The 12,903-nt window shown below is 40.5% G+C and overlaps 1 protein-coding gene across 2 annotated transcripts in view; it reads right to left on the bottom strand.

The window, feature by feature from the left end:
* Positions 1-355: 355 nt before the first annotated feature.
* Positions 356-12,903, bottom strand: part of PPM1L (protein phosphatase, Mg2+/Mn2+ dependent 1L) — a 180,095-nt gene continuing 167,547 nt past the window's right edge. For both annotated transcript variants that reach the window (XM_032778174.2, XM_075068415.1), the window contains exon 4: positions 356-4,811. In XM_032778174.2, the coding sequence (XP_032634065.1) occupies positions 4,465-4,811 (347 nt within the window). In that variant the 3' untranslated portion in view covers positions 356-4,464. The remainder of the gene's footprint in view (positions 4,812-12,903) is intronic.

Genomic DNA, 12,903 nt, shown 5'->3' with positions numbered 1-12,903 from the left:
CATAGACCTTACACAGGACCTCTGCACTGGGGTAAATTTCATGCATCGTCTGCTTGTGCTAAAGGAGCTACTACAGTAACACCTCAGGGTTAGGACCACCTCAGGAACGGAGGTTGTTCGGAACTCTGAAGAAAATGTTATGGTGGTTCTTTCAAAAGTTTACAACTGAACATTGACTTAATGCAGCTTTGAAACTTTATTATGCAGAAGAAAAATGCTGCTTTTAACCATCTTAATTTAAATGAAACCAGCACAAAGTTTCCGTACCTTGTCAAATCTTTTTTTAAAATGTTCCCTTGTTTTTTTCAGTAGTTTACGTTTAACACAGTACTATACTGTATTTGCGTTTGGGGGGGGGCGTGGGAGTGGGGGACGGCTCTATTCCTGATGACTGCAGTTCCAAATGAGGTGCGTGGTTAACCAGTCAGTTTGTAACTGGTGTTCATAACTGAGGTTCTGCTGTGTTAACTTTCAGTCAGTAGGCTACTATACTTGGGCAAGACACTAGAGGGAGAGATGATCACACAGAAAGGCAGTGTATTATGCACCTCAGGACCTTGCTGACAGACAGAATATGAGGATAGATTATAGTTCTTTAATTATTAAAGCACAGACTTTGTGAAGAGTTCACAGTACAGCATGCATATAACACAACACAGTAAAACTGCAAAGGTCTGCTATAAGAATATGTATCAAAGTGTACTCAGTTAATTTGGCTCTGGAAAACCACCAGTTTAGAAGACCATTGCCAAGAAGAGCAACATTTTTAAAAAAAGTGAAGGGTAACTACAAGTTTACAGTATTTAATAATGAACAATATATATGTTGGACACTGGCACCAGTTTAATATAGCAGCCTCTCTCATCTGGACACACAGACTCAAGGTTCCAGGTACTTGGAAATGGATATAGCCACTTCAGGCTAGATCCACAAAAGGACTTAGGTGTCTAGCTGCCCCTTTAGATGCTTAAGTCCACACTTAGGTGCCACTGAAATCCTCAAAACCCCTGCTCAGATGCTGCCTAACCCTGCACCCACCGAAGCTCCCCAGGTGCCTAAGTTTCTGCTACTGGGCCTGTGCAAGAGCAACGAAGGTAATACCACCAAGCTGCTCACTGCAGGCGAGGCATTCCCTGCCTCTCTTGCCTGTGGTGCCTGATCCAGTAGGTATGTGCTGAGCACCCCTAACCCCCTTAAAGACAGCTTGGGGCAACCAGATCAGGACATTTTTTTGGGGAGTGGAGGCAAAACAATGTGTGTCCATCCCCACCAGGAATACATAATAGGCCAGTGGTTTGGGCATGCATCTGAGAGACAGGAGGCCTGTTTTCAAATCCCCACTTTGATGTGGAACTGTGCCTTGAGCCTTGGTTTCCCACATCACAGGTGAGTGTCCCAACCACCTGAACATTAAAGACTTCTATAAGTGAGATGTAGATCATCTTAGTCTTGTCTCTAGTAGGTAGCCGTCCACCTCAGAAAATCGCTATAGACTTCAGCATGGCTCAGTATGACTGGCAGGGTTTACTTAGGAAAGTAGGTTTTTAAGGTAGATGCATTGACAGAGTATGGGGGCAAATTTGCACAGTCCCTGTCCTCTTCATACACCACTTCCTTTAACTCTAAAGTGAGTCTCTCAGCCCCCCCCTCCATTTTTTTTTTTAAGAATAAAATCCCCCAGTCGTATCAAACACAGATGGTGGAAGTGAATTTCTTTGGCAAAGGAAGGGAGTTATTGCAATTATTGATAGTGCTATGGCAGACTAGTAAAGCCACAGGTTTCATACACCATGCATAGCAAAGCAGTTAATGGTCAAGGAACACAATAAAAGGAAAATTCAAGAAAGACAGAACAATAACTAATGCTTTCCCAAATGCAAACATTGAACAGAGGCTGAAATAGCTTTGTTCAGGTATCAGACGAGAGTAAGTTCTGAGTATTAATCCTGGAATAAATACGTAGGTCAGTGCTACACACAAAGCAATTCTGTGATCCAGTACTGGGTTTCTCAAATGCTTCCGGATTGTGGGAGAGCCCAGCCTTGCGGGAGGACTAGAATCACACAGATCCTGCTGCCATAATAGTGGGAGCAGGCTTAAAGAATAGTCCTGTGCAGGGCTCTAGACTGTGGCTCACTGCTAAGGCAACAGTGTCTCATGGATCACCTACCTGCTTTCCCAATCACCACCCCACACCTTACCTGTGTCAGCTATGGTACTTGAATTTGTACATGTACAGTTAACAACACAGTCAAATCCTTTTTCCTGGGCTCCTGATACTGGTCTAGCTGCTTCACAGTAGGTGAAGTGATTCTAGCTGCATGCCTGTAGAGCTATGGAGTTCCCTTCTGTGATCTGCTGGCTGAGCTACAGGGAGGGTACAGGGCCTAATCTTAGAACCTGCTTTGAGAAATTCCCTTTAGCTCATGTGGTAGAGGCAAGAGAGGGGGTTTTCGGTAGCTGAAGGACCATCATTCTAGTTCCAGCTCCCCACCTGTGTATGTATGGAAGACTTAACTGATAGATTCATTACAGCAAGATTGTAGCTATAGGCTGAAGGGATTCAGCTTTCTGCTGAAGTACATGATTGAGATAGCTCCAGGGCTATATTCCCTGCTCATGCCTACTGGTTCCTCCTCTACATTTGTAGTGGTCCCTTAGTGGAGTAAACCTCACAGTCTCTCTTTCTCCTAAGCAGCTGTTCCCACAACCATTTGGGTTCTTTTCTGCAAGGAGGGGCCTGTCTGCCTCTCAAAGCAGATGGAAAGGGGAAGGTAAAGCTTTACCATGTGACCAGCAAGTGCTCCTTGGAGCTCACTTTGAGAATTCCTGCTCCAGCACTGTACACAGTTTCACACTTAAAAGGACCATCATGAAACCTCTGCAAAACATTCACATCATTTCAGAGTACTCTAATCTGGAAGAGCTTTAGAAATGATATCAGTGCAATTTAACTGAAGCGTGATCATTAATATTTCCTCTTACCACTTCAGTTTGATTGCAAGGTACAACTAAAAATCCGCTAAATTTGATTTTTTCCCTTAGTAGAGCAGTTGGATCTTTTAATTAAATCTTTCACTTAAAGAATCAATTCCATGAAGGTCTCAAAATGACGTAGGAAGCCTGTGCCCACACTCTTCTTTCTGTTTTAGATTTTCTGGTTTTCATTAGTATGTATGACCTATTATTCACAAAGAAAATTCAACATTTCTGCTAAGACACTATCTAGTCTCTGTTACTGTTCTGTTTCCAGATCATTATATGATAAAGCAACCAGTAATGCCTAAAATTTCCAGATCTATACCAGATTTGGAAGGTTGCTGTCTATAATAAAATGTACATTATTCACAGATTCCAAATACAATTATTGTTGAAAATCAGAACTTAAAAGTTTTGTGGTTAGAGTTATGAGAACGTTTCACCACTAAAGCATATTCCCAATAACTTACATGGCAATGATGGTGTACAGAGTTGAACACTAAGCCTTGTAAATCTTGTTTCAGGTTTTTCTTTCTTGACAAATATTTTGAATTAAGCTTCAGTGTTACTGAAACTCCTTAGAACATCATTAAAAGTTCTGCCTTGCTTGAAAGCATCTTGTATTTTTTTCTCTATTTGTCTCTGAAAATGCTTTGCTAAAAAGCAGAAGAAAGTGTGAATTAATCAATGCGAGGCATTCTTCAACAATGAGAGAACTAGTTCCTTGGCGACTGAAGACATCAGACCTCAGAATTTGCTGAGGGAGTTTATCAGTTGAATTGAAGACAATATGGCATAGGAGAAGGTAATGAAAATCATACATGGAATGGATAGTCATATGGATGCAGGGAACTCAATTATTTACCTAATTATGTAGTAGAAAGGGCATATTTAATTTAAAAAAATGAAGAGCATGGCCAATTGTGGACTGGCAGAGGCTAGTGTTTAACTTCTCTTTTTCCTTCATGTAAAACACAGACCAATAATTACAAATCTTTTTCAATCTATCACTGCAGATTAGATAAACAAGGATGCGAAGCATTCAAGAGTGCAGTTGTGAGGTTAGTTACATATATGAGTGAAAAGCAGTGTCATTCCTATCGCTCGCTTATGACTGCCTTACCCCTTCAGTGCCAATCTGAATGCAGCTTCAGCTATTAGAAGGGAAAGTTAAGAAATCATCAGTATTTGAAAAAACCTTAGGGAGGAATTTTAAACCTTAGAATTAACTATAATATGACTCGACTCTTCCATTTCAAAGGAGAGGCAGGTCATGTGAGACAGGACAATGTGGGAAACTTAATTATTATAACTATCCAAAACATACTTGCCGTGTTGTTCTTTTTGTTCAGCAAAGAACAGATCAGATCTTTCCCATTCCTTTTACATACAATCCTAATGATAATTACTAGAACTTTCTACTACATTAAAATGCAAGAGTTTGTTTTAAGTTCATCAGAGAAGAGGGAGACAGCTGTTATAAATTCACTGTTCTTCTGTTTTGCTGCTATTCCTGAACTTCACCACCATAACTGTTATGTTATCAGGACATCCTCTATAAAATGACTGGAGAACTATACTCTTTGCACCAAAATGTGGTTCATCCAGGCGTTCCTTGATGAATCGAATAGCTTCTTCATTACTGAAAGCATCCCACAGGCCATCAGATGCTAAGATCATGAACTCCGGCTGTAGTTTGTCCAGATCAAAAGTCAGAATATCTGGGTCAGGGATAACAACATTCAGATTTTTCAGTGGATAATCTCCTAGCGAGCGGGACATGGCCAGAATCCCCTGAACACGCCAGGAGCCATTAAAGCTTATGAAGCCACCTGCAATAAAACACAAACTCTGTTAAATTGCATCTCTCTGACTTACTGCTAGATTCACTGTAAAATCTGTGATATTCCCAGGTAGAAACATTACATATCTCAAAAAGTAGAAGATGCCTGAAGTAAGATAAACATCAATACAATGCAGTGAAGAGTTAGATTGAGTCTACACGTGGGCCAGTGCTATTGAAATACCTGGAACATAACATCACAAACCTCCCTTAAAAATGAAGCACAGCTTTGTGTTTTTCACTCAAATGAGTTTGACAAACTGCTGTGAACAGAGGTCTCCCTTATTCCAGTGAGCCTCGTGTCAGTCCTTACACAATACACTGAAAATGAATCTCTTGATTCTGGTTTTAATAAAGCTCTTCTTCTGCTTTTGTACAATTCACCAACAGGTTTCCCCTCATTTGGAAGGATGTATGAAGGAAATGGAACACTGAAAACACTCGCAGCAAGACCAAAATCTCACTCTAAGGCACATATGCAAAAGCATTTATGGACACCTCCATCAAGTTGTCTTGGGTGAGCTGTAATGATAATAACCCAGAACACTCTTGTTCTGAAAATAATGCTTGCTACAAACAGCAGCACCATCCTCAAAGCTAAGCATAATTCATGATGAATGGAGGGGGAAGGGGCCAAATTATGGTCACACCAAAGTCAACCACAAAATTCCCCTTCTGACTTCAATGTGGTCAGGCTTTGGTCCTTAAACAATAAGATTTAAAAAGGCAGTTTGTGTGCTAGGTAACTGTATAATGCTGAAGCACAAGGCATGGAACTAACAGATCAGATTTATTTATATTTTAAGACACTTTTTGTTCTCTTTAAAATATGAGCATTAAAGTTATGGAAGTTCTTCATCCAAAAAAGAAAAATCAGTAAAATTGTCACTTTGTCTTCACTGTGGATGACATATGCATGAAAAATTCACATTTGATAAATGCAGTCATTTTTCATGATTTACAAATTGTCCAGATTTTTTTTTTTTTTTTTACAAATTTGCTATTCAAAATTATATTTTTTGCCTTGCAAATAAATTCCAGCCTATTATTGCTTTCAAACTATTCATTGCAACTATATTATTCACAACTGATTATTTGGATTTGGGTGACAGGTCACATAATTCCCCGTTCCTTAGCTGGATGACCTAATCTTTAAACGATTTCTGCTTCCACTTGAAACTGTATTTCAGTTAATGAGTAATTGATTCTTCGTTAAAACCCAAAACTAAATTTATGTGAACATCAGTTTGAGCAGAACATTTTTGCCTGAATGTTCGCAAAGTGAATAATGAGGGGCATGAAGGAAAATTCTATTCAGAAGTCTCAAATATTTGTGCATAATTCTCACTCCCTGCCCACCTTTACTGAAGACTTTTAAAATGGAGTCTCAATATTAAGATATGCACAGTTCCCAACAGTGGGAATTTCTAAGACTATATTTGAAATACCTTTTCAAACATGCAGTCAGCCAAACCCTGGGCAGTTGCTATATGCAATTGTACATTTCTGAGTGGCCTCTTGGAATGACATGTAGCCAGTGCACTTATTTGCCTTTGCAGAAGATTCAAAGGACAAACTGGCAGAAAAAACATGATTACAAGAGAGCGAATGGTCAGAATGTAATCTTGTGTGTTTTGGGATGATAGGAAAAGGATAAATTTGCAATACATGACAGTTAATTTTAGAGCATGCCATACACCTGTGGAATGCATTGCCTGCATCTTTTATTATGCTTACAGAGAAGACATCTGATGCAACAGACTCATTTTATCTACTTATTCGAATCTTTACAGCCAGAACCAGGGGCGGCTCTAGGCATTTTGCCGCCTCAAGCACGGCAGGTAGGCTGCCTTCAGTGGCTTGCCTGCAGGAAGTCACCGTCCTGCGGATTCGGCGGCATGCCTGCGGGAGGTCCACCAAAGCCGCGGGACCAGCAGACCCTCCACAGGCATGTCGCCGGAGGCAGCCTGCCTGCCTCCCTCGCGGTGACCGGCAGAGCGCCCCCCATGGCTTGCCACCCCAAGCACGTGCTTGGCATGCTGGTGCCTGGAGCCGTCCCGGGCCAGAACTGATGGATACAAAATGATTTTTTTGCTGTCTTTGTAAAGCAATGACTGAAGTTTTTCTATGGCACATGTTGTATACCACAGGGCTAGATGAAAAAGTATTTTTTACTACTTTTAATGTTTTCTTTGTTCCATCATGCAAACAAAATATTAAAAAATTCTCATTAAAACCAAATATTCTGCGTCTCTAACTGTTACTGATGAGGAATAATCCCTATTTACAGAAAAAAGATTTTGGCAACAATACAAAATTTTGCTTTTTAGACAGCTCAGTTCAAAGGATTATGATGTTCAAGGTGAATAACTTGCGTTTACATCAGTGACAGTCAGTTTGTGGCTCCAGAATTGCATGTGGCTCTTCACAACCCTAAATGGAATCCTTTCAAGGCAAGCATCTAATTTGATCCTTCACAGCCAACTCTACTTGGGTCTCTGAGCTTCCATCAACATAGCTAACCGAAAATCCCCTGTTCCAACTGAAAATCCCCTTCTGTCAGGCTGTAGTGGTTGTAGACTGCATTTATGTTCCAGGACTATACCACCATAGCTATGCCGGCATAGTCTCCATAGTGTAGACCTCTGGTTCTCAACTAAGGGTATGCGAACCCCTGGGGTACACAGAGGTCTTCCAGAAGGTACATCAGCTCATCTAGATATTTGCCTAGTTTTACAACAGGCTACATAAAAAGCACTAGCGAAGTCAGTACAAACTAAAATTTCATACAGACAATGACTTGTTGATACTGCTCTATATTCTATAGACTGAAATGTAAGTACAATATTTATATTCCAATTGATTTATTTTATAATTATAAGGTAAAAAGAAGAAAGTTAAGCAATTTTTTTAGTAACACTGTGCTGTGACGCTTTTGTGTTTTTATGTCTGATTTTGTAAGCAAGTATTTTTTAAGTGAGGTGAAACTTGGGGGTACGCAAAATAACTCAGATTCCTGAAAGGGGTACAGTAGTCTGGAAAGGCTGAGAACCATTGGTGTAGACATATCCTAAGTTATGATCAAGTTCCTGTGACTTAAGCAACACATTAGTTCTAAACTATGTGGCAAAGACCCCAGCATTATGCAGTATCTCACTCCAAAAACCCATTTCTCCCCTCTCCTAGTTCAGTCAGTCTTGTGTTATTTACTTTGGTATTAGATTTAGTTTATTTTAGGCAGCCCCCAAAATTTGTACTTTCAAAGTGATGCAAGGTTTGTTCTGACAATGAAGAGCAGCAGTGAAGGACTTGTCAGGAGAATATGGAGGTTTCGTTGTTAGGCAGGGAACACCAGGAGGGTTTAGCTCACAGGAAGCTGTGAGGTTGTTTTGAGAGCCAGCTGAGGGGTTTGGCATTGAGGAGAGAATTCTTTCCCTTCCGCTTTTGGCTGTGAATAGAGGCGAGTCTACCCTGAGGTGAGAGGGAAGGGGCTTGAATTCCTCATCCCTCACTCCAGCAACCCTTGACCCCCCCCCCTCCCCAGTCCTCTCCCACCGCAGTGTCTGCCACTACATACAAAAGTGACAGATCAGGTGATATTTGTCACCTCAGTGTTAACATGCCGTTGAGATGCACAGGAAAGTTAACATTTTCTCTGAGCCATTGTTTCAGGCTATCGTTTGCAGACTAAGGCAGAGATTACTGCATCAGTTTATACCAGGTTAACATTCTGATGGTTGTCTTCTCCGCCCCAGGGCTATGGACTTAACTTTTAAGTGAAATCTCATCCTGCAACACAATTATGCAGCTGCATAATTGTATTACACAGGGGGCCTCTGATTGTGATACTGCCTTCTAATGATGGAATGTGATGAGGAAAAATTGTAATTCAGCATCATGATGTGGTTATTTTGTGTCTTTCTGTAATTGCATTTGATAAGACTAACTGTCCACTTCTTCAAAGGCAATATCATGGTTTTAAATCATTATAAATGTATTAGCATAAAAATCTTATGATCAGTTAATGGAAAAATGGAGCAAAATGGGGTAACAGATATATTATGGTATTGCTATAGACTTCGTAATTACAATTTTAGCACCCTGTGTCTATGTTATATTTATTGTAAATATTAAAATCTCAAGGGTTGTTAAGCAATATGTAAAAGTATCTAGCAGTTGTATGGATTGATGTCTGCATTGTTAATAGCACTGTCTACATTATAAAAGCAGAAGGTTATATTAATCATGATAATAAAAATGGGACAACACACAATAGAGAGGAAAACACATTAAGTTATTAGGCTAGCAAGAGTATTTTTTGTTGCGTGGCAGAGAGTTGGAACATTAATCTTTCTGATGAGACCTGTTCTTCTGGAGATAAGAAAAAAAAAAACAAGAAGTTCAATGTCCCTGTGTAGACAAGCCCTTAGAGATGATCTAGGCCAAAACCACAGGAACAGGGAATTATCAGAACAGACCTTTAGAGTTTTAAACTTTATTAAAAATCTTGGCTAGCTCTTGCTTCTGCTCCGTTCTGGAGTTCTGCTCCAAGTAGACTTGTCTAGCATTCAGAGAAAAAGGTATTGGTCTAATAACAACAATGATAAGTATAATAAAATCTGAAAATGAAAGGAACTCCAACCAAAAGGAAATATGTCAGAAAAGCCTAAACTCTCGGCTGATCATGCTCAGAATAACCACAGTGTGCTCCACTGAAATTCAAGATTGGGGATTAGAAAAGGAAGGCACAGTCTATGGAAACTGTTCTTTTATTGCAATACTTTGGTGGAGGACACGCTACACAGATGGGTTTGCCATTATGATCTTCTCAATATCCCCTTAAAAGCAGCAAAGAATCCTGTGGCACCTTATAGACTAACAGTTGTTTTGGAGCATGAGCTTTCATGGGTGAATACCCACGAAAGCTCATGGGTGAATACCCACTTCATCTGACGAAGTGGGTATTCACCCACGAAACCTCATGCTCCAAAACATCTGTTAGTCTATAAGATGCCACAGGATTCTTTGCTGCTTTTACAGATCCAGACTAACACGGCTACCCTTATGATACTCAATATCCCCTTATTGCTGCCAGATATTTGCCTTTTCTACTGCCATTACTGAGAGAGTGTCCTGCATTTAACATTAGGTATTACTGCTTCTGCAACTGTACTTTGCGGATAAAGAGGACTTTGATATTAATTGGGTTCCCTAAAGGGCCACAGTCATAGCCAGTACTGAAAGAAAAGGCATCAGGAGAGAGGGCTCTATTGAAAACAGACCCTGTAGCCCCTGGGGGCACTATGAAACATGGTAAAAGACAAAACAAATTCATAACTAACTTTCATCCTCATAAAATGAAAGGAATGGAGAATGCAGATGTCTGGTACACATTTAGAAAAACAGGAATGGGAAGGAACAATAATAAATAACAGTACTAATAGAATCCATTCTGAAATCCCATTTTGTGGTGGGAAGTTTCTAGGGAATTTTTAAGAAGTGGGAAGAGAACGGTCTCAGGAAACTGCAAGTTCCACTCCCTGGTGATAACACTGAGCACTTATCACAGTTTTAATTCACAGATCTCTAAATGCTTTACAATGGGGATAAGCATTATCATCTCCATTTTACAGACAGAGAAACTAAGGCACAGCATAGAAGTGCTTGTGCTAAGGCCAAACACCAGTTCAGTGATAGCATTTTAGGAATGGAAGCGAGGTCTCCTGAATTCCAGTCTGCTGTTCTATTAAATGTAATATTCTGCCTTCCAAGGCCACCATAACAAAGATGTGATTGGCTGCCTGTTTAAGATACAAGAGTTACAGATATGGTAATTTCCTGCAATATTCTTGAAACACCTTACTGAATTGAGTTTAAGTATCCTTGGAGTCTATTGTATTAAATAAATGATTTATGTATTAGTGTCAGCCAAGTCTGTATGTAACTTCTGTAGGGTGAGGGGGAGAGGCAATGTGAACTCTGAGAAGTATTATGAACTTCAAAGGACTGTACTGCATAATGTGCCAAACAAAAATGAACTTTTGGACAAAGCAGTGTCAAGAGGTTTGCCTGGGGAATCTCTAAGAGGAGGTGAATGCAAGTTCCCCACCTCCATTTATGCAAAAGCCCAGCCTTTTGCACCTATGCCCTGAGAAGGAGACCAGTGTCTACTGATTACCTGTTCCTAGAGTCTCAAGTTCAAAGGACCAGCTACATAAAGGAAAGACGGAGCTATTCATGGGGGTGCTAATTCTCAGTTGGGGCTGGTATGAATTTGTAGTCACAGAAAAACCTCTTAGCGTCTGAAGGACTGACTCCTACCAGAGCCCTTGTTGAAGTTGGGCTGAACTCTGGTAAGCTTATTAGCATATGAGTAGGTTATTTTTTGTTTTTAATGTTTTCTCTGTAATGCTCCCACCATAAGAATAGATGTACTTGCTTAGGAAGAGCTGTGTAGCTGCAGGCAATTACAGCTGTTCATAGCTTCCTGAAAGACAGCAAAGTGCAGATGCTGGCCTGTTTAGGCAGTCTTGCTTACTTGGAGTATCATAGTGTAGGCAGGGAACTGTACAGCCCGGAAAAATCCCTGGTCAGGAAGGAGAGAGGTGGGTTTCCACCCAAGAGAAATGACAGCTGAGGAGCTAGGAGCCTACAGTGGGTGCCCTTGAGAATCTACGGTGGGTGAATACAGGTGCTATTGCCTTAAACTATGACAATGATAATCGTTAAATGATGGGTGTTGTCTAAGCGCAAAAATTCATCAGAATGAGGCTCTGAGGCTTATTTTTCTTTAAAAGACAAAGGGTTAAGGAAGATGGAAAAGGTAGATTTGAGCAGCACAAATGCTAGAGACAGAGAATGCTGTCATGGGGTCAATGTGACTGGAGGTCTTTCAAGTACTGAGACACCAGCATCCCTTGTTATAAAACACCACCCCTGGGAAGATGCCTCTGTCATACAGGATGATTATGATATCCCAAGGCAGATGTAAGAGGAGTGGATGACAAGGATGGGGAAGGCACTTTTCTATCAGCAAATTTATTTTCTGCAATTTGTTTATCTAGTCTTCTCAGGTGAGGGATGACCAATTCCAAGAAGGGGTTATTATGGTTTAAAACAAGCATGTCTCCTGTATCTTTGTGAATACTCAAGCGGCTGAAAAACTATAAGGAGCATCTGCAAGTTTTTGTTTTCTCGGGACAATGAACAAACAAAAAATGCTTGTGCTCATTTACACAGGAATACAGGAATTGACATATTGGATCAGATCCAAGGTCCATCTAGTTCAGGATCATGTCTCTGACAGCGGCGGCCACCAGATGCTTCAGAAGAACGTAATAATGCCCACTGGGTCAGACCAGTGGTCCATCTAGCCCAGTATCCTGTCTTCTGACAGTGGCCAGTGCTAGATGTTTCAGAGGGAATGAACTGAATTATTGAGTGGTTATTATAAGGGTAATTATTGAGTGGTTCATCCCCTGCTGTCCAGTCACAACTTCTAGCTGTCAGAGGTTCAGGGACACCCGGAGCATGGGATTGGGAGAAACCCTGCAATAAGCAGAGGTGAGACAGTCTGACCCTATGAAGATCTCATTCTAATCCTAATAGTTAGACTGGTTTAAACTCTGAAGCATGTGGTTTTATCTCTATTCCAATACTCTTTGTTAGCATTTAATATTTAGTCCTGCCTTGAGTGCAGGGGACTGGACTAGAAAACATATCGAGTACCCATCCAGTCTACGATCCAATTCTATGATTAACTAATGTAACTGGATATTCTTGTTGTCCACACAAATGTCCAATTCCTCAGTCTTTAATTCTTGGCCTCAGACTACATATCTACTCTAAAATAATATATACCACTCACTAAATACGAAACATCTTCCTAAACCCTTCATGACTGTGGTTCAGAACTCAAGTTATCATCACACAAGTGTTATCTTCTGAAACCTCAATTCCAGCTGACATCCTTTATAGTAGCTTCAGCAGAGGTAGTAAGGTTCAAATAGGTTATGCAGACTCAACTGCCCTCATTCCTAGAGGTGGTCTCTTGCTGCAAAAGTTGTTGGTGTTGTATGGAG

The sequence above is a fragment of the Chelonoidis abingdonii genome, chromosome 8 (genome assembly GCF_003597395.2).
Source record: "Chelonoidis abingdonii isolate Lonesome George chromosome 8, CheloAbing_2.0, whole genome shotgun sequence".
In the NCBI taxonomy this organism is placed as follows: domain Eukaryota; kingdom Metazoa; phylum Chordata; order Testudines; family Testudinidae; genus Chelonoidis; species Chelonoidis abingdonii.
The sequence above is the reverse complement of the archived record's forward strand: the minus strand, read 5'-3'. Positions and strand labels throughout refer to the sequence as shown.